The sequence below is a fragment of the Bison bison genome, unplaced genomic scaffold (assembly GCF_000754665.1).
Source record: "Bison bison bison isolate TAMUID 2011002044 unplaced genomic scaffold, Bison_UMD1.0 scf7180017864294, whole genome shotgun sequence".
In the NCBI taxonomy this organism is placed as follows: domain Eukaryota; kingdom Metazoa; phylum Chordata; class Mammalia; order Artiodactyla; family Bovidae; genus Bison; species Bison bison.
The window spans coordinates 2,209,341-2,235,915 of record NW_011494866.1 but is presented as its reverse complement, the minus strand read 5'-3'; the positions used below and the strand labels follow the sequence as shown (position 1 = coordinate 2,235,915).

The following is a 26,575-nucleotide window of genomic DNA, read 5'->3' as shown; positions in this document are numbered from 1 at the left end:
AAAAAAAAAAAAGCTCCCTAAGCAGCTCTGTGAAATACTTAGTTCCAGAAGCAGTCACAGAAGTCCTCAAATTAAATCAGTATGCAGATACGAGGAAGCATTAATTAGTTGGAGCAGGGTGGACATTCATTAGCTCTGCTCTGTTGTGAAAGTCCTGGCTGCTGAAATTAAACTCTGATGCCATTCATGCCAGCATCCAATCACCAGAGAGACCAGAAGTTCAGAGATGACTCCAAATTGCCAACGAGTGTGGCCACTATACATGAAGGACTCTAAAGCCGTAGTAGAAAAGGAAGAACAACTTTAGAGAGGATGCCCAGCTGGTAAGATTCGACTGTTTCTGGTGTTTTAATCACTTGATGAATCTCATTGGTTCAAATCGAGAAACGCTCCGCCTCTTTTCAAATATGTGTGAAGGGGGAAAGTGTCTACACGTCTATGTCTGATAGCATTTGACCCTATTGCTTTGAGCCTCCTGGCTCGATATCTATGCATACACAGGTATATGTGTATATGTTATATACTTTTCTCCATTTATTGATATCAAAGAGAGGTGAAGGAAATGAATTTTGAAACTTCACGGTGTGCCACCCTACAGTACTGTCCCGACCCTTACATCCAGCGGTGAGTTTAAACGTGAGATAAACTTCTATCAAAATTTAATTGGAATGCCTTGTGTATGATGAGTGTTTCTGCTGTATTCAAAGAGCAGCCTCTCTTTGTTTATGAGCACAGTGATATTATTTTGCACTTTCTGTGGACTTAAAGTGGTCTGTGGGCATCTCTTCTAGGTTTCCTTTTTAGTTCCTATCTGAATGTACAAAGTAACAAAGTCTGAAGACAGTCTTCCCATGATGTCTCAGAAAATTGTCACACCATTTTAAGATGTTTAAAATCTGTTATTTGCCAGGCTCAGCACTCACCCACCCAAGTAGAAGACATTTCATTGGACAGGGACATAATAGACTGTGAGTGATCTTCAAGTCAAAATAAACACAGAATAATTTTGATTTATGCAATAAAAAATAGATAAATAGCCATTGTTATACTAAACAGATTGTGGCTTGTCATTTTGGCTCTATAGCATATTTTCTTCTTGATTTGTTTCAAAACAAACATCATCTTTTGACAAATCCGACTTTTAAAACTTATAATTATCCTGAATTGTATTTCTGCTTATAGGAAGTAATGTTTGCCTAGCACTAAGAGGGAATATTAGTGAGTGTGCACAGTGTGTGTGTGTGTGTACGTGTTTCAAATTAGAGGCTGCTATTTTTAAACTGGTAAATGAAATCTGAACAGTGTTTTTCCAGTCATAAAGTTATGGGAAATATTCCAGTTGTATGTAGCAGTGTGATGTTGTTAATTTAACAGCATGAGATTTGATGTTGGAATGTCATACTTTATTTTCTGAGACTAATGAGGGAGGTCCTCTGGCTGTTGAAAACGGTGTGGTTCCAAAAGGGTTAACTTGTCATTCACCACGAGTGCCTAGGAGAGAATCAGTTCAGCAGCAGAGTAGGTTCTCTGGCCAGGACTCACTGTCCAATTGCCCAGGCAATTAAAGAGGCCATGTGATCTTTCTTCATTAATATGAGTTATTACCATGTAAACAATAATGTAGACGATGTATTGTTTTGGCCAAAAATTTCGTTCAGGTTTTTCCATAACATCTTACACAAAAATCCAAATGAACTTTTTGGCCAACCCTATGAACGCAACTTCTTTCCCTGTGATATTTCTGGTGGACTGTGTGAGAAGGCAGAAGAAGGAAAGAAAGGGAGAAACGTGAATGGAATGGTGGAGAGAGTAAGAGAAGAAAAGAAGAAAAAGGAAAGAGAGAGAAAGCAAGTTCGTTGTTCTCCAGGTTGAAGTGAGAAATGTGTGTGGTGATTTGATTCCTGCCTTGTTGTGCATTGCAAACAATAGTAGCAAAAATGAATGGCTCTAGAATTCATGTTCTTATATAAGATTTTGTTGGCATTGTGGAGTGAGTGGATAAAGAGAGAAATATTAAAGATTTTCTAGTTCTCAAAATTTTTCCAGCCTCAACATTTTATACTTCAATAAAATCTTTGGAAGAATATTTCTAAGAGGATAATTCTGGTGAAACATTAGCTGTATAATGTGTCCCCTGAGGACATCTTTTTTAAAGTAGGTGCTTGGATCTACCTCAGGTCTAGAAGAAACTTTCTTCTATTGACTAGCAACCTGCATGTCAGTCACGAAGACCTCTGTCCAGGTGTATTTCTAATGATTGATGAGGGAAGCCTGTAAATATGAATACACAAGGAAATTGCTTTTCAGAGTGTCTTACCAACCTGCCCGTTGATGGAGCAAATATCATCTCAATTTTTGACAGACTGTAAAATTTAAAATGATAATAGTACTTTAAAAATGTTTTAAATTCTGCTGAATCTCTGAACTTAATGGCAAGAGTCACTTTTGGGGAAAGGGGGTTCATGTTGGGCAGCTGTGAGATGGTGGTGCTGAGTGATCAGTGAACATTTATTTGCCAAATAAATTGTTTTAGGTAAGATTATCTACTTCCCATTTGTCATTAAAACTTAATTGGAAAATAAACTAAAGAAAAATGTTCCTTGCCAACCATCTACTTACTCTGATCAAGGCACTGGAAATACAAAAATGAACAAGGTATGGCTGTAATGTTTAACTCTACAATACTTACGTATTTAATAATGAACATTTTCCTCATATTTTTAACCACTGTCAGATATTTCAAGTTCTGAATTATTATATTTTTTATATTTTTCTGTCTAGACTGTTTAGGGAATAAATGAATGAATAACTGGAATATCACTATAAGAAAGAATCAAACAATATTCTGTTTGATTCCTCAGGAGTGAATGGGTTTGAGCTGGTTTTTCTAAGCAGACAATCCTTGTAGTTCTCAGTTTACAAAATCTATTTTAAGTAAGACCAAATTTAATCATTCCATAATCATAGTCATCTACATAGTTAAATTTGTCTTTTTCCTGACCTTGTCTTTAGAAAGAAGTTATAAAAGAGAATTTTCATAAAAGGAAAGAACAGGATTTCTTGTTATTTTTAGCTGTAAGCTACCTTAATGCATGAATTTCCTTTTATCAAAGAATACAATAAATGAGAGCTGCTATTATCATTTATTACTGAATGTTAATGCCATTTCCCCAAAAGCCAGTTTTAATATACATTTCAAAGTATGATGGTAATCATTCTCTCGGTTAAAATTTAGATTTCTAAGTTTTTTTTTTTGCTTTTTTTGCCCTTTGCACCTGAACATATTAACATATTATGCATTTGGTTGTGCTCTGATGTGGATGCTAATTTACTGTAGTTTTTACAAAAACTTTTCTGAAAATCAAAGATATGGAAAGATACTGAAACTATCTAAGCTATATACAAGAGGAAAAGGTAGACAAATCACCAGTTTTGTGACTTTATTGCTACCTTAATTTGTTAAAAAAAATAGATGAAATTGTGGAAATTAATAAACAAGAGCCAAACGGTAAAATACCATTTCCTTATAAATTAAAACCATAATCAATGAGTTCTGTTTATTTTTTATTTGTAAATATTCAAAATGAATCTAAATTTTAGCATTTTAGGAGTTAAATTTTGTTAATTTATCATTTGGGTTATAATTTGGGCCTTTTTTCATAATTAGTTTTGGAATTGCCACCTCATTTTTAACATAGATCTCTTTAACCAAGTAATTCTAAAAGACAGATTGAATTCCTCCAAATGTCATTTTGAAGATTAACCAGTTAAAATGATAAAAAGGAATCAAGATTGAATTTTGAAACATTATGATAGCTGAGGACTAAAATAAGAGAAAGTAAAACATTACAATTTGAACCACTGGTAAAATGATTTTGAGTTTGTTTCTTTGTTTTTTTTTTTTTTTTCCGTCACCCTCTACTCAAAGACGTTTAAACTGTTAAAGTACTCTATGGATGAGTAAGAAGTATTTCCTGTGTAAATTACATATTGATTGTGAATTTTATGCTTTACTGGCTTAAAGGTCAATTTTTTAAACTGTGTTTTTTAAATATATCCCAAAGGACAAGGAGGGCTGTGGATGATAATGAATTTACAGTGGAGGATCATTTTATTTGTCAAATACAATCTCATAAAGATGCAGTGTTTGTGTAGAGTGTCTTCAATTTGCTTCTCCACATCCGTCCTACATCCTTTTGTTCTGAATCCCAGGAAGCTGACTTATGAAGACTTCCTTATGAAGCAGTTCCTTTCTCTTCTGTTTTCTCTTGGGTTCTATCAGTGGGTACCTCTAGCAGGAGATCAAAGGACAGGAAGAGGATGAATTGGGGGTTTATGCTTCCCTGTTTCTCCGTGGGGTTTTCCACTAAAGGTTGTAGGTCTACAGGGGCTCTTACCACAGGTCTGGGTATCTTGAGTTTGAGTAACTTCTCTCTACTCTCCTTTTCCTTCAAACTTAGGGGTGTAACAATTTTTAGTCACTGCTAACTCCAAAAAGTCATACCATATCTCTTCTCCCTTCATCAATAGTCCCTTTATTAAACTCTCTTAATTTACTTTTTTCAAATGCTTTTTCCTTTCAGGATCACATCCAGTAGAAAAATGAAAAATGTGCCCATAGTGTTCTTTATGTACACATGGAGACTTTGAAAATTAATAAATCATTTAATAATATAATTTTGATGCCATTTTAGGATGTATCCATCCATTTCAATGAGCAAACCATTTTTAATACAGCTAATCCATTAATTTTAGCCGGTTCCATAATCACTCAGTTTCTGTGTCTGACTGAAAGGAATGAGCCAACATGCTGCAATCTGTATAGCTTTTACATCAGTACTTGAAATGAAGAAAGGCAGAGGGCAGGGAGAATTGATTCATGAAGTACAATAAAGATGCAGTTTATCAACAGGGACTAATGTAGTCCCCAATTGTAGTCAAGAAAAATCTGCCTCCAACCCTTACAATTTTCACTAGAATAAATGTCAAATGGTTGTTAGCCAAGAGTAAAATGTTGTATAATTCTGTACACAGCTCCTGAACTGTGAGTGCATTTAAATGGCAGAGAGGCAGGGAAGTGTGTCAGCTGAGGGCACATAGGACTTACCAAAAGATCTGGGTAATAGTCTTAACGCCACCACTAACTGATCATGTGACTTTCATGGAACCCACTTTAGCCATCCAAATCAAAGTTTCCTGGTAAGTTACCTAGGGATAACAACTTCTAGTCTACTGTTCATAGCTAAAATGCTGAGAATTAAATAATAACCCACTAAACTCTTAAATGCATCCACTTAGTGTACTTCTAGGTTCTACTGTTGTGTATATAGGGGCTTCCCTGGTGGCTCAACGGTAAAAAAAAAAAAAAAAAAAAAAATCCACTTGCTGTGCAGGAGATGCAGGTTCGATTTCTGGGTCAGGAAGATCCCATGGAGAAGGAAATGGCAACTCATTCCAGTACTCTTGCCCCAAGAATCCCATGGATGGAGGAGACTTGCAGGTTACAGTCCATGGTGTCACAAAAGATTTGGACATGATTTAGTGACTAAACAACAACTAGTGTGTGTACAGCACACTGGTGAACTAGAATTTCCTTCCCAGCAACAACTGTGTCCTCATGCAGGCATACCTAGCTTTTATTTCACTCTGTATGATCTTTAAGCACAAAGATGATTATGAGTCCTGCCCCATGATGTTGATTTATCTCCATTCTTCTGCTTTAGAATTGAGAAATTTAAAACCTAGAGAGGTTAAGGGACTTGCCTAAAATCACATACAAAAACAGTAGCAGAACCAAGCCTAGAATCCAAGTCTCTCCCCCATTCAATGCTTTCTACCACAGAACATACTATTTTATTAGATCCATATAGAACTTTATGAGTAACAAAGTGTTATTCAACACGTTATGTAGCTGATTCAGCAGGACGGATGAGGCAAGCAAAATAATGGTCTCTAGCAACAGTCGTGTCTTCTTTTTTTATTTTGTATTGAGGTACAGCTGATTAACAATGTTGTGATACTTCCAGGTGAATAGCAAAGGGACTCAGCAGTACATATGTATGTATCCATTCTCCCCCAAACTCCCCTGTCATCCAGACTGCCATGTAATGTTGAGCAGAGTTCCATGTGCTATACAGTAGGTCCTTGTTGGCCTCCCATTTTAAATATAGCAGTGCATACATGTCCATCCCAAACTCCCTGTCTATCCTTTCCCCCCATCCTTCCCCCTGGAAGGATAAGCTTGTTCTTGAATTCTTTGTGTCTATTTCTGTTTTATAAGTTTATCTGGATTATTTCTTTTTAGAAGATTTAGATTCTTCTTTATTCACTCCTCTGTTGATGGACATTTAGGTTGATTCCATGTCTTGGCTATTTTAAACAGTGCTGCAGTGAACATTGGAATGCAAGTATCTTTTCAGATCATGTTTTTCTCCAGATATATGCCTAGGAGTGGACTGCAGGTCATATGGTAGCTCTATTTTTAGTTTTTTATGGAACTATGTTATATTACACATGATTATATGTTATATTACACAGCAAAGAGATATTAGGTTGCATATGGAATTAAGGCTGCTAATCGGCTGATCTTATAATAGGTAGATTATCTTGGACTATCCAAGTGGTATATAATCACAAGACTCCTTAAAAGTGAAAGTGGGAGGTCGAAAGTCAAAGTGATATGAGGTGAGCGAAGATTCAATGGATTTTGTAGATGGAAGGGGATCAGGAGCCAAGGAATGGTGGCTGTCTCTAGAAATTGGAAGAAGCAAGGAAACAGATTTTCTTTAACAGCCACCAGGAGGAACACAGGCCTGCCAACATCTTGATTTCAACCCAGTGAAATCTGTCTCAGGCTTCCAACCTGCAGAACTGTGAGATAATACATCTGGGTTGGTTTAAGCCACAAGTTTGTGACACTTTGTTACAGCTGCAATAGGAAACTAATTCACTAGGTAATGAATTTTTATCATCAAATTGTAGATATGGAACCTAAACCTTTTTTTGTTTTGTTTTGATTTGTTTGTTTAACTAAAATATTTCATGAGCTTATCTATTTTTCTTGGTGCTGAGTGGGAAAGATAAACGGTATGAGTAGGATACAGTCCTAGACCTCAGGGCTTTAAGGAAGAACTTCATGCATCGAAATACTACAGTGAGGTACAAGAGAGGGTAGAAGGCCCTGGATGTGCAGCCTGAGAATTGCAAATACAAAGCACCCACCATGAAGGCTGCAAGTTGGAAAAGTGACTTTGGTTAGTAGCATCTGTTGAAAAAAAGTGAAAAGTGAAAGTTAGTCACACAGTCCTGTCTGACTCTTTGCTGTCCCATGGACTGTAGCCTGCCAGGCTCCTCAGTCCATGGAATTCTCCAGGCAAGAGTACTGGAGTGGGTTGCCATTTCCTTCTCCAGGGGATCTTCCTTACTCAAGGATCAAACCTGGGTCTCCTGCATTGCAGGCAGATTCTTTTACCAACTGAGCTACTAGGGAGGCCTCTGTTAAGGTTCCTCAAAAAGGTTTTTAGGGAAATACATTTGACTTTCAGGAAGTAACTGAAACTGACACCCAAATTCACACTCAGGAAAACTCAGTAATATGTACATTCACTTCTGATGCTGTTAGGAATTCAGAGAGCCGAGACTCAAAAACCTGAAACTATAACTTGGTAAGTCTATCTGGAGCCTTGGAATTTCACTGTAAACAAAAATAATTTTGATTCATGTACTTCTCAGACCACTCGGGGGGAAATAGTTGTAGGCCTTCTGTGCTATAAGGTTCCCAGTTAATTTTAGGTTTCCAGTTACACTGATGGCACCCTCTGAGAAACTGAGCATGAGGGGAAGGCATGCAAAATGCAGCATTTTTATCGAGCACCCCAGAAGATTTGCTTGTATACACACCCAGTTTTGAGAACCACTCTATGCAGGGAGGAGAACTTGGACTGAATATCCCAGTTGAAGCTCATAAAAAGGTACCCAGTGATATGAACAATGGGAGATGCATGCCTTTCCAAAAAGAGACTTCATGTTCTCACTCTACTTAAAAGCCAAATGGATTGTGAGATTAAAGTGGCAATTTTCAATCTGTTTCAAGTCAAGAGAGCCAAGTTTTTGATTAGCTGTTTGCAGCTCAAATTTGTCCTGACAGGGTTTCTATCTCCTTTAAAGAATTCACCAAGAAATAGTCCTCAAGCAACAAGTGATGGATGGATAAAGCACTATAATTATGATCAAAGTCCAAAGACTCCAGTCTATGTAATTATGCACTTCCCAACCTCTGAAAGTCACTTTGTTCCATTTAAAATAGGATGAGACATGGACATGGGGTGATGTGTACTTTTTGGTTTTCACGGTTTGGGAAATGACAGTTATTAACATTTCTGTTTTACCTTAAGCCATAATATTTGGGGAATAATTTAGAGGGAGAGGATTGTCACTCAATTCTTATTGTTTGCCTTCCATTCTCCACTTATATCTGTCTCTCTTTTTATTATAAATTAGCCTCTTTGAAGTTCAGAATGAAATCATTAAGCTTAGAAGTCAAATTATAAGGACTCAAAAATCTCCTTGCCACTTTCTAATCTCTTATACCTTTTTCTGTTGTTTCAAATGAGCAAACTTAATATATCAAGTTGAATAGCAAACACCCATTCTCACTTTCCATTAACTCAAGCAGTTCTTTTATAATTGAGGGCAATGCCAGCATCATAATAATAAGACTGATAAAGCATTTTTAGTTGAGAAGTACAAAACTGAAAATTGTTGTGACAATTTAATCAGCTGCATGGTTACCTAGAGTAGATTTTCAGTGTAAGGGTTTTGTTGTTGTTTTTGTTGGATTGTTTGGCTGTTTGTTTTCTTTTGTTTTAAGTATAATGGTATAGATTGAGGCAGTATAGATTTGGATAGAATACATACAAATTCATGGTGGGGATAATGCTGCGATCAACACTTTTGTTTCTTAAGTTAAGTATGTTATGTCTTAAGATTATTGATTGAATTTAATTTATCCTCCAAATACATTTGACGTTTCATCAAGGTGGTCAATTTTTAGAGCTTCCTTAAAAAAATCAAGTCTTAATTATTTTTATTTGAAATTCAGCATTAGCTTTTCTTTTTCCTTTCTGACTCAGGGAACTTCCATTTTTATGATTGAACTTAGTAGTGTCACTTCTTAACTATGTAATTTTATTCATTGAAACTTTCCATGAGAAAGCTCACTTTCTTCCAAATTTTTCATCACAACCTCCCCTAAATAAAAAGTGCTAATAAGATGTATGTTTCCATTTTATTTTTCTTTTAAACCCTCTTATCTCAGGCAATGAGTGAAAAATTTTCTTATAGGATTTTCAAACTAATGAATTTTTTAAGGATCCCAGTTGATACTATCTAAAATGATAAGTCTTTGCACCTGCATAATCTATTTTGTAGTATACTGTAGAGGTTGATATGGCTTGAATGAATATTTTCAGCTTAGTGAAGAGCTCTCGGTGGATGACTTCGCTTCATGTTAGCACTGGTGTGAAGGTAGGCCATCCTAGGTGCTACATTTGCACTAACACATTTGATAGACCCTTAGGTTAAATCATGTCTTCACGGAGTGAAAGTCTTGTCTCTGAAAGCACTGCTTGCTCTTCTGTCATTTGAGGACCCACCTTATCTTTCCACATAAAATGTATATATAATTTTTACATCAAAATCTTGAATCATTTCCCCTCCCTACTTTTCCTTTTTTAATAGATGTTCTATATACCTTCACTTCTTGAGAAGACAGAACATACCTGAGAAAGCTTAAATACCACAAAACACTTTAAAAAAATAGTTAAACTTTGCTCTGCAAAAGTAAATTTAGGGCAGTTTGTGAGAGAAATTATGATAGCCACTATCAAAAAGAAAAACACCCAATAAAACTGACAAAATATGTAACATATGGATTTTATGAAAAGTGTTTTTTTATCTGGTTTGCCAAGCAAATTTTGAAGGAGTTTTATAAATTAGCAAATATTTAAATAAATTGATAAATACTGTTGGTTGGCGTGACAAGGAGGAATAGAAAAAGGGAAATTATAAAGTCTTAAAATGTCTAAGCTTATTTGAAATGAAAAAAAATATTCATTAATGTTCAGTAAATATTTACTAAATTAATACATAATAAGAAATTTAAAAATTCAAAGTTTTTAAGTATCAGTTTTTACTATAGATCTTTTAGCTTTATCTGAATTAAGACCAGGATAAAGGAAGATCTTTGAAGATAAATGTCAGAGCACCTTAGGTATTCTCAAATGAAACACTCAGATAAAAGTACTTGTGATTTGATATTAATGATACCAAAAATTATCAGACAAATGCCATGTTCTCAACAATATTAGAAGCCAGCAAAACAAATCTAATAAAACAGTTGTTTTCCATATCACCTTCTAGCTCCATAATTTTTATACTTAACATATTATCATAAAATAATTTCAATATTTTATTATATAAATTACATAAGAACTTTCCATATACAAATATGGACATTTACAAATAGCCAAGAATAGAAGAGAAGTGAAAGGCAAAAGATGAAAGATATATCCATCTGAATGCAGAGCTCCAAAGAATAGCAAGGAGAGATAAGAAAGGCTTCATAAGTGATAGATGGAAAAAACAGAGGAAAATAAAGAATGGGAAAGGCTAGAGATCTCTTCAAGAAAATTAGAGATACCAAGGGAAACTTTTATGCAAAGATGGGCTCGATAAAGGACAGGAACAGTATGGACTGAAAGATATTAAGAAGAGGTGGCAAGAATACAAGAAGACTATACAAAAAAGATCTTCATGACCCAGATAACCATGATCATGTGATCACTCATGTAGAGCCAAACACCCTGGAATGCGAAGCCAAGTGGGCCTTAGGAAGCATCACTATGAACAAAGCTAGTGGAGATGATGAAATTCCAGCTGAGTTATTTCAGATCCTAAAAGATGATGGTGTGAAAGTGCTGCACTCAATATGCCAACAAATTTGGGAAAACTCAACAGTGACCACAGGACTGGAAAATGTCAGTTTTCATTCCAATGGCAAAGAATGTTCAAACTATCACACAATTGTACTCATCTCACACATTAGCAAAGTAATGCTCAAAATTCTCCAAGCTTAGCTTCAATAGCACATGAACTGAAAACTTTCAGATGTTCAAGCTGGATTTAGAAAAGGCAGAGGAGTACACATGTCTCTTTCAATTCTGGTTTCCTTGGTGTGTATGCCCAGCAGTGGGATTGCTGGGTCATATGGCAGTTCTATTTCCAGTTTTTTAAGGAATCTCCACACTGTCTCCATAGTGGCTGTACTAGTTTGCATTCCCACCAACAGTGTAAGAGGATTCCCTTTTCTCCACATCCTCTCCAGCATTTATTGCTTGTAGACTTTTGGATCGCAGCCATTCTGACTGGCGTGAAACGGTACCTCATTGTGGTTTTGATTTGCATTTCTCTAATAATGAGTGATGTTGAGCATCTTTTCATGTGTTTGTTAGCCATCGGTATGTCTTCTTTGGAGAAATGTCTATTTAGTTTCAAAAAAAAAAAAAAAAAAGAAAAGGCAGAGGAACCAGAGATCAAATTGCCAACATCTGTTGGATTTTAGAAAAAGCAAGAGAATTCCAGAAAACCATCTAATTCTGTTTTATTGAATATGCTACAGCCTTTGACTGTGTAGATCACAACAAACTATGGAAAATTCTTCAAGAGATGGGAATATCAGACCACCTTACCTGCCTCCTGAGAAATCTGTATGCCTGTCAAGAAGCAACAGTTAGAACTGGACATGGAACAACGGACTAGTTCAAAATTGGGAAAGAAATACTTCAAGGCTGTATATTGTCACCCTGCTTAGTTAACTTATATGCAGAGTACATCAAGTGAAATGTCAGGCTGGATGAAGGCCAAGCTGGAATCAAGATTGCAGGGAGAAATATCAATAACCTCAGATATATAGATGACACCACCTTTATGGAAAAAAGCAAAGAAGAACAAAAGAGCCTCCTGGTGGAAGTGAAAGAGGAGAGTGAAAAAGTTTTAAGTGGGCTTAAAACTCAACATTCAAAAAACAAAGATCATGGCATCTGGTCCCATCACTTCATAGCAAATAGATGGGGAAACAAACAAAACAGTGAGAGATTTTATTTTCTTGGCCTCCAGAATCACCGCAGATGGTGACTGCTGCCATGAAATTAAAAGACGCTTGCTCCTTGGAAGAAAACTTATGACCAACCTAGACAGCATATTAAAAAGCAGAGACATTACTTTGCTGACAAAGGTCCGTCTAGTCAAAATTATGGTTTTTCCAGTCGTCATGTATGGATGTGAGAGTTGGACCATAAAGAAAGTTGAGTGCTAAAAAACTGATGCTTTTGAACCATGGTGTTGGAAAAGACTCTTGAGTGTCCCTTGGACTGCAAGGAGATCAAACCAGTCCATCCTAAAGGAAATCAGTCCCAAATATTCATTGGAAGAACTGATATTGAAGCTGAAACTACAAAACTTTGGCCACCTGATATGAAGAACTGACTCACTGTAAAAGACCCTGATGCTGGGAAAGACTGAAGGCAGGAGGAGAAGTGGATGACAGAGGATGAGATGGTTGGATGGCATCACCGACTCGATGGACATGAGTTTGAGCAACTCTGGGAGCTGGTGATGGACAGGGAAGCCTGGCATGCTGCAGTCCATGGGGTCACAAAGAATCATACATGACTGAGTGACTGAACTGAACTGAACTGAACATTCCATACATTTTGTATTTATCAAATATATAAGTAATGCATAAGAATTATATCATATTAAGGCAAATTATTATAGTACATTTATTTCCTTTATTGGACATTTAGGTTGGCTATTATAAATTAAAAATAGTATATAGCCACCTTTTAAACTTATTTTCTTGGGATCATTTAATGAAACAAATATTTAAAGAAAGCAAACTAACACATGCTCAATCTATACAAATTACTGTATAATCTACCAATGTTGGGCTTCCCTGATGACTTAGACAGTATTACAAATGAAGAACTAAGTACTGAGAAATTAAGTTTGCCAAGGCCTCAGAGCTAGAAAGTAGGAGTGGAATTAAAATCCAACTGGCTTCCCTGGTGGCTCAGATGGTAAAGAATCTGCCTGCAATGCAAGAGACCCAGTTTGTAGACGAGAGACTGATGCTCAAAAACATAATTAACTTAACCAAGATGACTTAACTAGTATGTGGAAGGAAGTCTTTGTATTTTCATTTTTATCTGAGTCAGAATTTAAACCAGGACTATCTAATCTAAACACTTTGCTGTTTCACCCAGAATATGCTGCCACCTAAGAAGTAAGAGGATGGGCATATAAAAGTGTATATACTTTTTCAAGTTTTTGGAAAATATTGCTCTTTACAAGGGTATGTCTATACATTTTTCTGGAGTTCCTGTTTAGATATTATTTTAAAAATTTGCTAATTTAATAGATGACATGTACTTTAATTAACACTTTTTCATTAACTAGGATAATTATAAAAATTACAAATTTTCTAAGATTTCAACTTTTAATCCTGTATTTTTAGAAAATGAGGATGACAGAAACCACTAAATACCGAGTATTTATGGAATTCTTATTATGTAGCAGAAACTGTTCTATTCACTTTACATATTTAATTTTACTCATTTAATTCTCAAATTACCTTAAGAGGTACTTACTAGTATTATCTATTGCTACCCAAGAGACAGCAGCATAATGTTTAAGAGGCTGGATTTAGTGACCAGGATGCCAATCCTGCCAATCAAATTCTCTGCCAATAGTTAGATCTCCTAGCAATCTCTGTGTTTGTTCTCTCATGCATGATGATAGTCTACCTATCTGACTGAGTGGCTTTGAGAATTAAATGAGTGAATTTCACAAAGGACTTAAAGACAACAACTGGCACATAGTAAGTATAGGTGATAGCTTCTATCTTTACAGATGAAGACATTGAGGCACAGAGAGGCTCTGTAATCTGCCCAGGTTACAATGGCTAGACACTGGTGGAGATAGGTAGGCTCCTGATTACCACAGCATTATTTTTCTATAGTCATACCTTAATTCTCAGTAGACTCTTACTGGCTCAGATGGTAAAGAATCTGCCTGCAATGCAGGAGACCCGGCTTTGATCCCTGGATTGGGAAGACCCCTGGAGAAGGCAATGACAACCCTCTTTAGTATTCTTGCCTGGAAAATTCCGTGGACAGGGGAGCCTGGCAGGCTACAGTTCATGGGGTCTCAAAGAATCAGACACGACTGAAGTGACTGAGCATGGCATCTGTGTAGGGATGATTTTTGTCCTAATTTTTTTTTAATGTTTAGAAACACTAAAAACTATTTAAATTCTAGAAAAATGGTTTGAATCTAAAGACAGAAAGTATGGGAATTCCCAGGTAGTCCAGTGGTTAGGACTCTGCATTTTGACTGCTGTGGGCTCAGGGTTTAATCCCTGGTGGGTGAACTAAGATCCCACAAGCCTCCTAGCACAACCAATAAATACATAAATGGAGGAAGTGTTCCAAAGATTATTTTTACCATTAAAATAACCCTGGAAAAATGTTGGAAACAATCTATTCTGCCTCTGGATATAAATGAGTTTCAACCATCCTAACTAGGACCTCACAAACAGGGATTCAACTTTGAAAGCCTGGAATTGCGCAGTTTGGAAACTCAAGATGGCTTAACCTCAAAAACTCTCTTTTAATTCCTTTTGTTGTTTATTTTGAATCTCCACTTTTGCTCCCCCATTGCTGTTAATAACTCACAAACCCCTCATTCCCTAATTCCTGTTTTGAAATTTACTGATTTAAACGTAATCCTCTTCCACGTACTCTCAACTCTACCCAAAATTAATTCTGCTATTTTCCTGTTTCCACTCTACTAATGTGATATCTTTTGCCAGTGTGATATTTTGACCTTGACATTTCTTTCCTTTTACTCCCCCAGGTAGCTTGTCTTAACTGAAAGCCATTCTTTCCCTGAAAATACCCACATTGCCCGTTGTTCTTCAGTAGAAGCAAAGCCTTTTTATTGAGAAGGTCAAGAGATGGACCTAATATATTTCATATTCAGCACCACTGTTTTCAGATCAGTGTTTACCCACTATCACTCAGCAATTTCATGTGTTTAGAAACCTCTTCATCAATGTGATTTACTGAACCCCATGACAATACACTGACTTTAGGAGCGTCTCCTCTGTAGCTTGGCTCCATTTTCTTCTTTACTTATGCCAACTCTGGAAACTTCAATATCCTTTTGATGTCTTTCCTATAACATAGGCTCACATTTCCTTGGCTTCCTCAACTTGAGGAGCTCTCATTTCTGTTCCGCTCTAGTTACTGACCCACATAACCGGGTCTTGGACTTCCTTGTTACCTGAAGTTATTACAGTCCCAAATCATAGCACCTCACACTTCTATTTCTGCTCAAAATCTATTGTCTCTTCACCGTTCTCACACTCCCAGCCTTCACTGAACCTGTACTGTATGTTCACTCTTACAGGTTCCCCTGCAAAAAACCTCTCTCTTCTTCAAAGTTTGTCTCAATTACTGTTCAGTTCATAGTGTCTTTTGTACATATTTCCTTACAAGTGTCTGTTCACTTATTAGACCCTCACTACTCAAAGTGAGGTACCTGGAACATTACAGAATTTGGGCTCCTACATCAGTCCTATTAAATGAAAATTTGCATCTTAATGAGAACTCAAGTGGGATAAAGTCATGAACACTAAATTTGACAAGCATTGGTCTAGCCAAGTAGTTCTCCATCCATAATCCTGAAAACAGAGCAATGGTAGCACCTGAGGATGTGATATAAATGCTGATTCTCAGGCCTTGTGTGAGCCCTGCTGCTGCTGCTGCTAAGTCACTTCAGTTGTGTCTGACTCTGTGCAACCCCATAGATGGCAGCCCACCAGGCTCCCCTGTCCCTGGGATTCTCCAGGCAAGAACACTGGGGTGGGCTGCCATTTCCTTCTCCTATGCCTGAAAGTGAAAAGTGAAAGTGAAGTCGCTCAGTCGTGTCCAACTCTTAGCGACCCCATGGACTGCACCCTACCAGGCTCCTCTGTCCATGGGATTTTCCAGGCAAGAGTACTGGAGTGGGTTGCCATTGCCTTCTCCATGTGTGAGCCCTACCAAATCCAAAAAACCTGGAATTGTGGCCCAGCAACCTGTATTTTAACATATTTTTCAGGAGATTCTGATGCACACTGAACTTTGAGAACCAACTTATTAAACTTTCAAGGGGAGAGATAGTCTTGTTTACTTTGTTATTCATTTAGTGTATATGGTAGGTACTTTACAAGTGCATAATAAATGAATGAGTGAATAAAGCTTTTTTTATCATCACAAATAATGTTTTATTTTTCTTTTCTGATATGCCATAGAACTGTATGCTTCTCTAAAGGTATTTATATTTACTTTCTTAAATAGCTAAGTTCTTACTTATTTCTGAATAGATAGTCAATACCATGTCTAATACTGAGTAGTGGACTTAATAGGTATTTGACAATTGTTTATTTCAGTTGGAATGTTTTTGTTCTACACTTTCATGTTTGTGTTCTCTCCCCCTCTCTCCTTATCCATCTTTCCATCACTTGATACATTGTTTCAGATCAAATAAAGGACCAAATAGGAGACAGAAAGCAGGCAGGAACCTGACATATTGGAATTCATATCCAGATAGCAACAGAAATAAATCTTAGGGGGAAAAGCTGAAGAAAGTGAGAAAGGCAAATGAATTGGGTTTGAGACTGGAGGTGCTAGCTGGCCACATCCATAGTCTATCCAACCCTCGTGGATAAAATGTATTTGTTCGTCATGCTAAACCATCTGAGAACATGTGTAGTGCAAACACTACTGGAAACCAGAGGCAGTTGGGATCTAAAAGACCCAGTCCTAAGGGAGCGTCATGATTTTTACTACCTAAAGAACTCTGTTCGGTCTCAACCAACAAGAACCCTAAAATGAAATTGTCAGGTTGGGTAACTAATACTACTCTTGGCAGCTTCAGCCCAAGGATCCTTTTCATTGAACAGGGACAGACTATAAATAATAGTGTTTGTGTCACATTTTGTCACTTCCAAGAACTCCAGAAGTCTTGACAAATAGATGCCAGTGTGTTCTATGCCAGCTTGCAGGTGGATAGTTTTTAGTACTCAAGGAGGAGGGTCACTGTAACCAGATAGCAACCAAGATGATATGGTTCTTCAGTTCAAGACTTCTGGCTAAAAATGAGTGCACTGTCATTCTGGAATTTTTCTCAGTTAGGGACATCCCCCAAATCAAGTCTTTACTGGAGCATTAAAATTTTCTAACATTGTAAATGTGAAAGTGTTAGTCTCTCAGTTGTGTCTGACTTTGCGAATCCATGGACTGTAGCCCTCCAGGTTCCTCTGTCCATGGAATACTCTAGGTAAGAATAATACTGGAGTGGGTAGCCATTCCATTCTCCAGGAAATCTTCCTGACCTAGGAATCGAACCCAGGTCTCCTGTATTCAAGGCAGATTCTTTACCATCTGAGCCACCAGGGAAACCTCTGGTGACACTGTGAGTAACTGTTGAAAAAATTACTTACTTCTTTGTATGCCTCAGCTCTGTGAGAAATGGTTGGCCAAAGTCATTAAATAGGACCCACAAGCTAATTTCAATGACCTCCCTCTTAGAGGGCCCAGCTCAACAGGTCTTCCTTGGTGGTTCTTCTAGTCACATACTACAATCCAGAAAGCAGACAGAGAGGATCAATTGATTGTGTTTGCCTAGACAGTCATTTTAGTCTCTATGTGGTTGTTCTTAGGAAACCTAACATCCCTTTTGCCATTTTCCTGATCCTGGTCATTGTGCATGCAGCCCCACCATAGCAAGGCAAAAACCAGATAATGGGACTTTTTCTTATATTAAAAAACACCTCTGTCTTTTTGTCTTTTCTCCACCCCTTGCTTTAGTAGTTTTTAAGAATAGAAAAGTTTGCACTAAAAACCACAAGTTTCAGAACAACTGAACTAAAGAATAGGTATGGGTTTTAAAGATATTACTATTTATTTCATTTGCAATGGAAATAGTGTTTCGTTTAAAGAAAGCAGTACTAAGAAACCCTATGAGATTAACTCCATTTCATAAGAAGCTTACAGATTTCTGCATGAAATAATTAAATAACCAATTTCAAAGGTTTTTACAATAATATTTCTTCAAATATTTATTATTATAATAACTAATCCAGTGGAACTACATAGTTTCTATAATTTTAAGCAAAATATATTTATAATATCAAGTTTTTGATCAAAAAAAAGATAAAGGCCAAGGAGGAAGAGAATTCTTTCAGTGATAATGTATGCTCACATGTCATGGTCTCTTAATTAATTGCAACCTCAACCTCTTCGCTTCCACATTTCTAAGCCCCAGTTCCTCACTGTACTATTTTGTTCTTATAAAACACATCACCTTCCAAAATGCTACTTCATTTACTTATGTTTGTTGTTTCATACCTGTCTCTCCATAATGAAAGGTAAGGATATTTATGAGGGCAGGATAGTTGATGACTTTGTCGCCTGATTTACCCCAAAAACCTAGAAAAGAGTCTGGCACATGTAGATGCTTAGTGAATAACTTGTTGATTGAATGAATTATGGAGAAGCAGTTAATAATCCTTACTCAGGGATGCTTTTCCTGATACTAAGATACAGTTTCTTTAAAATGAGTGAAAAAATCTGATGGAAAAAAGAAGTTTCTTTTTCTTTCATCAGGACTATGAGACTTAAAAAGATTCTGACTCAAAGTTACAGAGCTGGTCAGTGTGATAAGCCTGGATACCTTGTTTATCCAAATCTCTTCTAATTATTTGGGGTTTAATTATGCAAAACCCTTTCAAATGTAGTATTTGAACCACAAAGCTATTATTAGTTGCATTTTATAGATAAACAATCTGAGGGCAAAGACAAGATCAGATTCCTAGAAGCTAAACAAGTAGCCTTTATTATTACACATTTCTCTTGCAACTTTTGATTTTAAAAATGTACTGGGTACCATCTATGCATCAAGTCCTATTCCAGGCACTAATGAACAAAAACTCATCCTTACTGTCATGGAACTGATATCTTTAGTTCACAAATAAGCACATGGTATGTTGGGTAGTGCTGAGTCTCTGCATAAAACTGAGGCAGGATAAGGGGTATGTAGTGATAATGACAGGTTGGAGGGAGTGTTACATTAAATAGGATGCCATATAATAAATCCTCTCAGACAAAGTTACCTTTGAGTAGAGAGATCTGAAGAAAATAAGGAAGAAATCTGAGGGAGAGAGAATTCCCCCAGATTTCCAAGGATACTGGAGTGGCTGGAACAGAGTGGGCAAAATGGGGAGATAAGAGATGAGATCAATTGTTAGGGAGCAGGGCTGCAGAGTGTACAAGGGTTGACTTTCTCTCATAAGAATGTTATTGTCTTATATTTTAAAGGATTACTTTGGCTGTGTGCTATGTGGGAAACAGATTGTAGAGACCAGGTCTGTGGCTGTTGTTCTGAATAAGAATTGATGATGCTTTATACTAAGGTGATAAAAAGTGGTAGTATCAATGATACTACTATTTTAGATCAATGATCCAAAGATGACTAATGGAAGTGTTGAAGTTTACTGAAAAGGACCTTATTTGGGACCTGGCTGTCATCCATAGAAGGGCATCTGGTTTCCACAGTAGGGCATTACCTAAGTGAATATATGTCAACTCAAAGCTAGCTCTCAAACTTGAAAGCTTAGAGAGCTGATGTTTTAGCACAAGATCATTTCTTGGTTAACACTAGGATTGATGATGAAAATGAGAAAGCCAAGGTATCATCTCTTACAGTGGGAAATATGGCCATCTTGAATACCGTTGGCTGATGAGCATATTTTTCTCTTGTAGACATATTGTAAAGAATAGCAAATAGATTCAGGATGTTGCTCGATGAATATGCCATAGCAGAAAAATGGAGGTCAGTGAATAATTTGATAGCTTGATATATCCATCTCCATACAGTTAACTCCATAAAGATAAACACACTGAAAGAACCATATAGATACTTGTGTTCTTGGGCCAGAATATACACGTGCCAGGATGGAGCTGAAGATCCAGTAGAACATACCCTCTCTTCTTGCTCCTCAGCCCTGACAATGAGCAACAAACTCTACCCTACCTTGGTTACACAGTTTTCCTTGAGATATGTTACTATAAATGATTAGATTTCACTCTGTTTTTGTCCTGAGATCATTTCTGTCTTTTTTGTGACTTTGCCAATGAGATCAAGTTTATTTTTGCTTTACTCACAAAAGGCATTTCATGTTATTTCTCAGTTTCTGAGTTGTCCTATTATATGTCACTATTATAACTACCTTATAGAATTCTCCTAAAATTCTTTTCAATAATTATCTGCTAAATGTAGGCCAATTGAATCATAACAAGCATAGATTTCTTTTCACATCATGGAACCTGCTGGTTGTGGTGGCAGTGGGGGCATTCTTATTATTAATTGCATGCCTGCTCAGTTGCTAAATCATGTCCAACTCTTTGAGACCTCATAGACTGTAGCCCACCAGGCTCCTCTGTCCTTGGGATTTTCCCAGGCAAGAATGCTAGAGTAGGTTGCTATTTCCTTCTCCAGGGGATCTTTCTGACCCAGGGATCAAACCCACATCTCCTGCATTGGCAGGTGAATTCTTTACCACTGAGCCACCTGGGAAGGCTGTTATAAAATAAATTTATATTAAAAAAAATTTTTAATAGCCTAATTCCAAAAGTCTCTGTTGAATCTACTTTCACTAGACCTTTTTGGATATATGCTATGATAGCTTTTATGAGCTGTAATTATTAAGCAAAAATTCTTGTAATTTTCTTAAACCTTTTGCCCCAAACAATGTTTCATTTATAAGATGCTTGCCTAGTTGTCTATAATTTTTATAGACAACTATAGACAAAATAATATATTATATTTTATAATATAAGTTCCTTATATTTTTAAGGAATTAAATATAAACACATTCTGAGTCTTTGTTATTTTAACTCCAAAAGAGTATGTTAGAGAGAAGCATCTCAAGTCTTTCATGTGGTTCTTTGTGCTTAGGGAAGAAATGGTTGAATTTAAGCCCACCTTCCCCTAGGGCTAAAGAGATTAAATAATCAAATGATGATTAGATCCTCTATTTATGCATGTTTCTTATTAATGTGAGTGTGTGTTTGTGTTCAGTTGTGTGTGTGCCTGCTTAGTCATGTATGACTCTTTGCTACCCTGTGGACTGTAACCCCCCAGGCTTCTTTGTCCATGGAATTTTCCAGGCAAGAGTACTGAAGTGGGTTGCCACTTCCCAATCCAAGGTATCTTCCTGACCCAGTGGTTGAAACTGCATCTCTTGAGTCTCCTGAATTGGCCGGTGGATTCTATATCATGGTGCTACCTGGGAAGTCCACTTGTTATATGTAGAAAATGGTATATATATAATCTCCCATTTACTTGAGACAATTTTGTGCTTATTAGCTAAACCTGGGAAAGCACGAGCTCCATTTGCCAGCAATGTGTCTTGAAGTACAAAACCAGTCGAAGTATCCCAGTGAACATAAGAAATATTTACTTAAGTAAAAAAATGTTAATGTGAAGGTTTTGATTTTTCAATTTATTAGCATTTCAAAGAAACAAATGACAAAAGTTCATTCATGACAAAGTGAAAATATAGATTATTAAAATGAAAATGTATATGAAACAAGATGTTATATTTTCTTTCACATGCTATAGGTCAGGAAAATTACTTATTTTAGAAATAAAGTATGATTATTTTGTTTACTGCCTTTGATATTAGAACATGAAAGTATCCGAGGTTACTATTTAGAATATTTACTAAAGGGTAAAAAGCTATTAAGCTTCCTGATGGCTCAGCAGGTAGAGAATCTGCCAGCAATGCAGGAGACTTAGGAGACTGGGTTCAATCCCTGGGTTGGGAAGATCCCCTGAAAGAGGGCATGGCAACCCACTCCAGTATTCTTGCCCAGAGAATCCCATGGACAGAGGAGCCTGCATGCTACAGTCCATAGGGTCGCAGAGAGTTGGACACAACTGAAGCAACTGAGCACATATATACACAGCATATTTATATGTGTGTGTGTGTGTGTTTTATTTTTGAATAAAATAATTTTGCTATTGTTCAGTCACTAAGTCATGTCCAACTCTTTGTCACCTCATAAACTGGAGCACTCCAGGACTCTCTGTCCTTCACTATCTCCTAGAGATTGCTCAAACTCATTTCCATTGAGTTGACAAGTAATTTTAAGAAGTATTTTTCAGTTGAATCTTTGTGGGAGAGATATATTACCAATGCTTACCTTCCAAGAGACTAGAATTCTCAGATATGCCAATGTTGCAATGGCTTTTTTTCAAAAAATATCTATCTAAAAACATCCTAAAAAATGGGCAATAGAATAAGTTGGAAAATTTAAAAATCACAAAGTCCTTTCATATTTGCATTAATGACCTACTTATTTAGAAATTTCATGTACTGAGATTTCAACTCACACTCAGTTCAGTTCAGTTCAGTCTCTCAGTCGTGTCCAACTGTTTGTGACCCCATGAACCACAGCACACCAGGCCTCCCTGTCCATCACCAACTCCCAGAGTCCACCCAAACCCATGTCCATTGAGTCGATGATGCAATCCAACCATCTCATCCTCTCTCGTCCCTTTCTCCTCTTGCCCTCAATCATTCCCAGCATCAGGGTCTTTTCCAATGAGGCAGATCTTCACATCAGGTGGCCAAAGTATTGGAGTTTCAGCTTCAACATCAGTCTTTCCGATGAACACCCAGGACTGATCCCCTTTAGGATGGACTGGTTGGATCTCCTTGCAGTCCAAGGGACTCTCAAGAGTCTTCTCCAACACCACAGTTTAAAAGCATCATTTCTTCCATGCTTAGCTTTCTTTATGGTCCAACTCTCACATCCGTACATGGCTACTGGAAAAACCATAGCCTTGACTACATGGACCTTTGTTGGCAAAGTAATGACTCTGCTTTTTTAACATAAAATTTCCCACACCCACTCTTTCATGTCATGTCCTCTTATTTTCCATTGTCTCATGCCCTCAACATAATTTTTTGTTCAGCTTGATGAGCTAGAAGGGATCTTAATTGAATTAGTGGAGAGAAGCCAAATTTTTGCTTTTACATTCCACTGAGAACACCTGAATAGAAAGATCATGCGATAGCTCTTGAAATGTAGCCCCCTGCAATGAATTTTATACTGATTTCAAGCAAGAAATCATAATTAGTTAGCAATAAATTTCATAGTTAACATTTGTATAGACTTACAGAATTTGTGGAACTGAAAGTAATATTGTCATAATTTTTAAAGCCATCTTTAGTCTCAAAGTCAAAGTGTTAGCTGCTCAGTCATGTCTGACTCTTTGCGAGTCCATGGACTGTAGCCCACCAGGTTCCTCTGGCCATGGGATTCCACAGATAAGAATTCTGGAGTGGGTTGCCATTCTCTTCTCCAGGGGATCTTCCTGACCCAGAGATCGAACCTGGGTCTCCCACACTGCAAGTAGATTCTTTACTTCCTGCCACCAGGGAAACCCATCTTTAGTCTATTGGAACACAATTAAATGGAAGTTAAGATATCTGCTTCTACAAAATCTTTAAAAATTAGAGAGACTACTGGTTTAATTTACCTCCAATACACAGGGAGCTCAGAGGATGTAACTTCTCTTACAAGACAAAGCTGGACTGAAAAATCAAAATATTTTATTGTACCCATTAGAAAAATGGGGTTGCAGAACAAGCAGCCACCATAAAACCTGAAGACATAGGTTCATGTCAGAGAGAGACATAGTAGAGATCTGCTTAGCTGCAGGAAATTTCATAAAGTGGTGGGATCATTTAATTAATTAAGTGATCACTTTAGTTGAGGCAGTGTCCACTAGCTTACCAGACTGTTCTGCAGTCTTAGAAGAGACCCATACTTTCCTAGGCTTCTACTTGAACCCATTCTTTTCTGGGCTTCTACCTGGAACCTCACTATGAGGATCTGAGTAAAAGCCCCCATTGAAGGGAAAGGGAAGAGAAGCCATTGTGAAATAAAGTGTTCTCTATAATCCCATGGACTGGCGGGCTACAGTCCATGAGCCTGGTGGGCTACAGTCCATAGGGTTGCAAAGAGTGGGACATGATTGAAGCAACTTAGCATGCATGCACACAAAGGTAATGCAATGGAGTAAAGATAATCTTTCAACAAATGGTGCTAAGATAAACAAACATCCACACCTTTTATAAAAATTAACTCAAAATGCATCATAGACCTAAATGTAAAACTTAAAACTGGGAAACCTCTAGAAAACAACAGGAGAAAATCTACATGACCTTGGTATGGGAATGAATTATTATGTAGAAGACCAAAGGCATGATTCATTAAATAATTGCTAAGCTGGACTTCATTAAAATTAAAACTTCAACTCTGTGAAAGACAATGCCCCAAAAGATGAGAAGACATGTCACATACTGGGAGAAAATATTTGCAGAAGACACGTCTGATAAAGGAATGTTATCTAAAATATACCAGTGACTCTTAAAGCTCAGTATTAAAGTGAATAACCTGATTAAAAAGTAGGTAAAAATCCTGAACAGATACCTCACAAAGAAAGACATACGGATGGCAATTAGACATATATGAAGATGGTCAACATATGTTATTGTGGAGTTGAAAATTAAAACAGTGAGATACCACTGCACATCTATCAGAATAGCTCAAAAGCAAAACACAACACCAAACACTGGCAAAAATAGGAGGCGGCATGAACTTCCCTTCATTGCTGATGGAAATACAAAAATGACACAACCACTCTGGAAGATAGTTTGGCAGTTTCTTACAAAACTAAACATTCTCTTAAAACATGATCCAGCAGTTGTGCTCATCTGTATTTTTCCCACATGGTTGAAAATGTATATGCACACAAAAATCTGCATAGGCATGTTTATAACAGTTTTACATTCAGTTTGTTCAGTTCAGTCGCTCAGTCGTGTCCGACTCTTTGCGACCCCATGAATCGCAGCACACCAGGCCTCCCTGTCCATCACCGACTCCCGGAGTTCACTCAGACTCACGTCCATCAAGTCAGTGATGCTATCCAGCCACCTCATCCTCTGTCGTCCCCTTCTCCTCCAGCCCCCAATCCCTCCCAGCATCAGAGTCTTTTCCAATGAGTCAACTCTTTACATGAGGGAGTCAAAGTACTGGAGTTTCAACTTTAGCATCAGTCCTTCCAAAAAAATCCCAGGACTGATCTCCTTTAAAATGGACTGGTTGGAGCTCCTTGCAGTCCAAGGGACTCTCAGGAGTCTTCTCCAACACCACAGTTCAAAAGCATCAATTCTTCGGCGCTCAGTTTTCTTCACAGTCCAACTCTCACATCCATACATGACCACAGGAAAAACCATAGCCTTGACTAGATGGACCTTTGCTGGCAAAGTAATGTCTCTGCTTTTCAATATGCTATCTAGGTTGGTCATAACTTTCCTTCCAAGGAGTAGGCGACTTTTAATTTCATGGCTGCAATCACCATCTGCAGTGATTGTGGAGCCCCCAAAAATAAAGTCTGACACTGTTTCCACTGTTTCCCCATCTATTTCCCATGAAGCGATGGGACCAGATGCCATGATCTTCGTTTTCTGAATGTTGAGCTTTAAGCCAACTTTTTCACTGTCCACTTTGACTTTCATCAAGAGGCTTTTTAGTTCCTCTTCACTTTCTGCCATAAGGGTGGTGTCATATGCATATCTGAGGTTATTGATATTTCTCCTGGCAATCTTGATTCCAGCTTGTGCTTCTTCCAGCCCAGCGTTTCTCATGATGTACTCTGCATATGAGTTAAATAAGCAGGGTGACAATATACAGCCTTGACGTACTCCTTTTCCTTTTTGGAACCAGTCTGTTGTTCCATGTCCAGTTCTAACTGTTGCTTCCTGACCTGCATACAGATTCCTCAAGAGGCAGATCAGGTGGTCTGGTATTCCCATCTCTTTCAGAATTTTCCACAGTTTATTTTGTTCCACACAGTCAAAGGCTTTGGCATAGTCAATAAAGCAGAAATAGATGTTTTTCTGGAACTCTCTTGCTTTTTCGATGATCCAGCAGATGTTGGCAATTTGATCTCTGGTTCCTCTGCCTTTTCTAAAACCAGCTTGAACATCTGGAAGTTCACGGTTCACATATTGCGGAAGCCTGGCTTGGAAAATTTTGAGCATTTCTTTACTAGCATGTGAGATGAGTGCAATTGTGCAATAGTTTGAGCATTCTTTGGCATTGCCTTTCTTTGGGATTGGAATGAAAACTGACCTTTTCCAGTCCTGTGGCCACTGCTGAGTTTTCCAAATTTGCTGGCATATTGAGTGCAGCACTTTCACAGCATCATCTTTCAGGATTTGAAACAGCTCAACTGGAATTCCATCACTTCCACTAGCTTTGTTCATAGTGATGCTTTCTAAGGCCCACTTGACTTCACAGTCCAGGATGTCTGGCTCTAGGTGAGTAATCACACC

The 26,575-nt window shown here is 37.4% G+C and overlaps 1 protein-coding gene across 5 annotated transcripts in view; it reads left to right on the top strand.

The window, feature by feature from the left end:
• The first annotated feature begins 26 nt into the window (after positions 1-26).
• TP63 (tumor protein p63) overlaps positions 27-26,575 on the top strand; it is a 273,034-nt gene continuing 246,485 nt past the window's right edge. For 3 of the 5 annotated variants that reach the window (XM_010850705.1, XM_010850704.1, XM_010850709.1), the window contains exon 1: positions 27-624. In XM_010850705.1, coding sequence (XP_010849007.1) covers positions 563-624 — 62 coding nt within the window. In that variant the 5' untranslated portion in view covers positions 27-562. Of the gene's footprint in view, positions 1,874-26,575 lie in introns of all 5 variants that reach the window. The other 2 variants (XM_010850706.1, XM_010850707.1) reach the window with 2 other exon arrangements.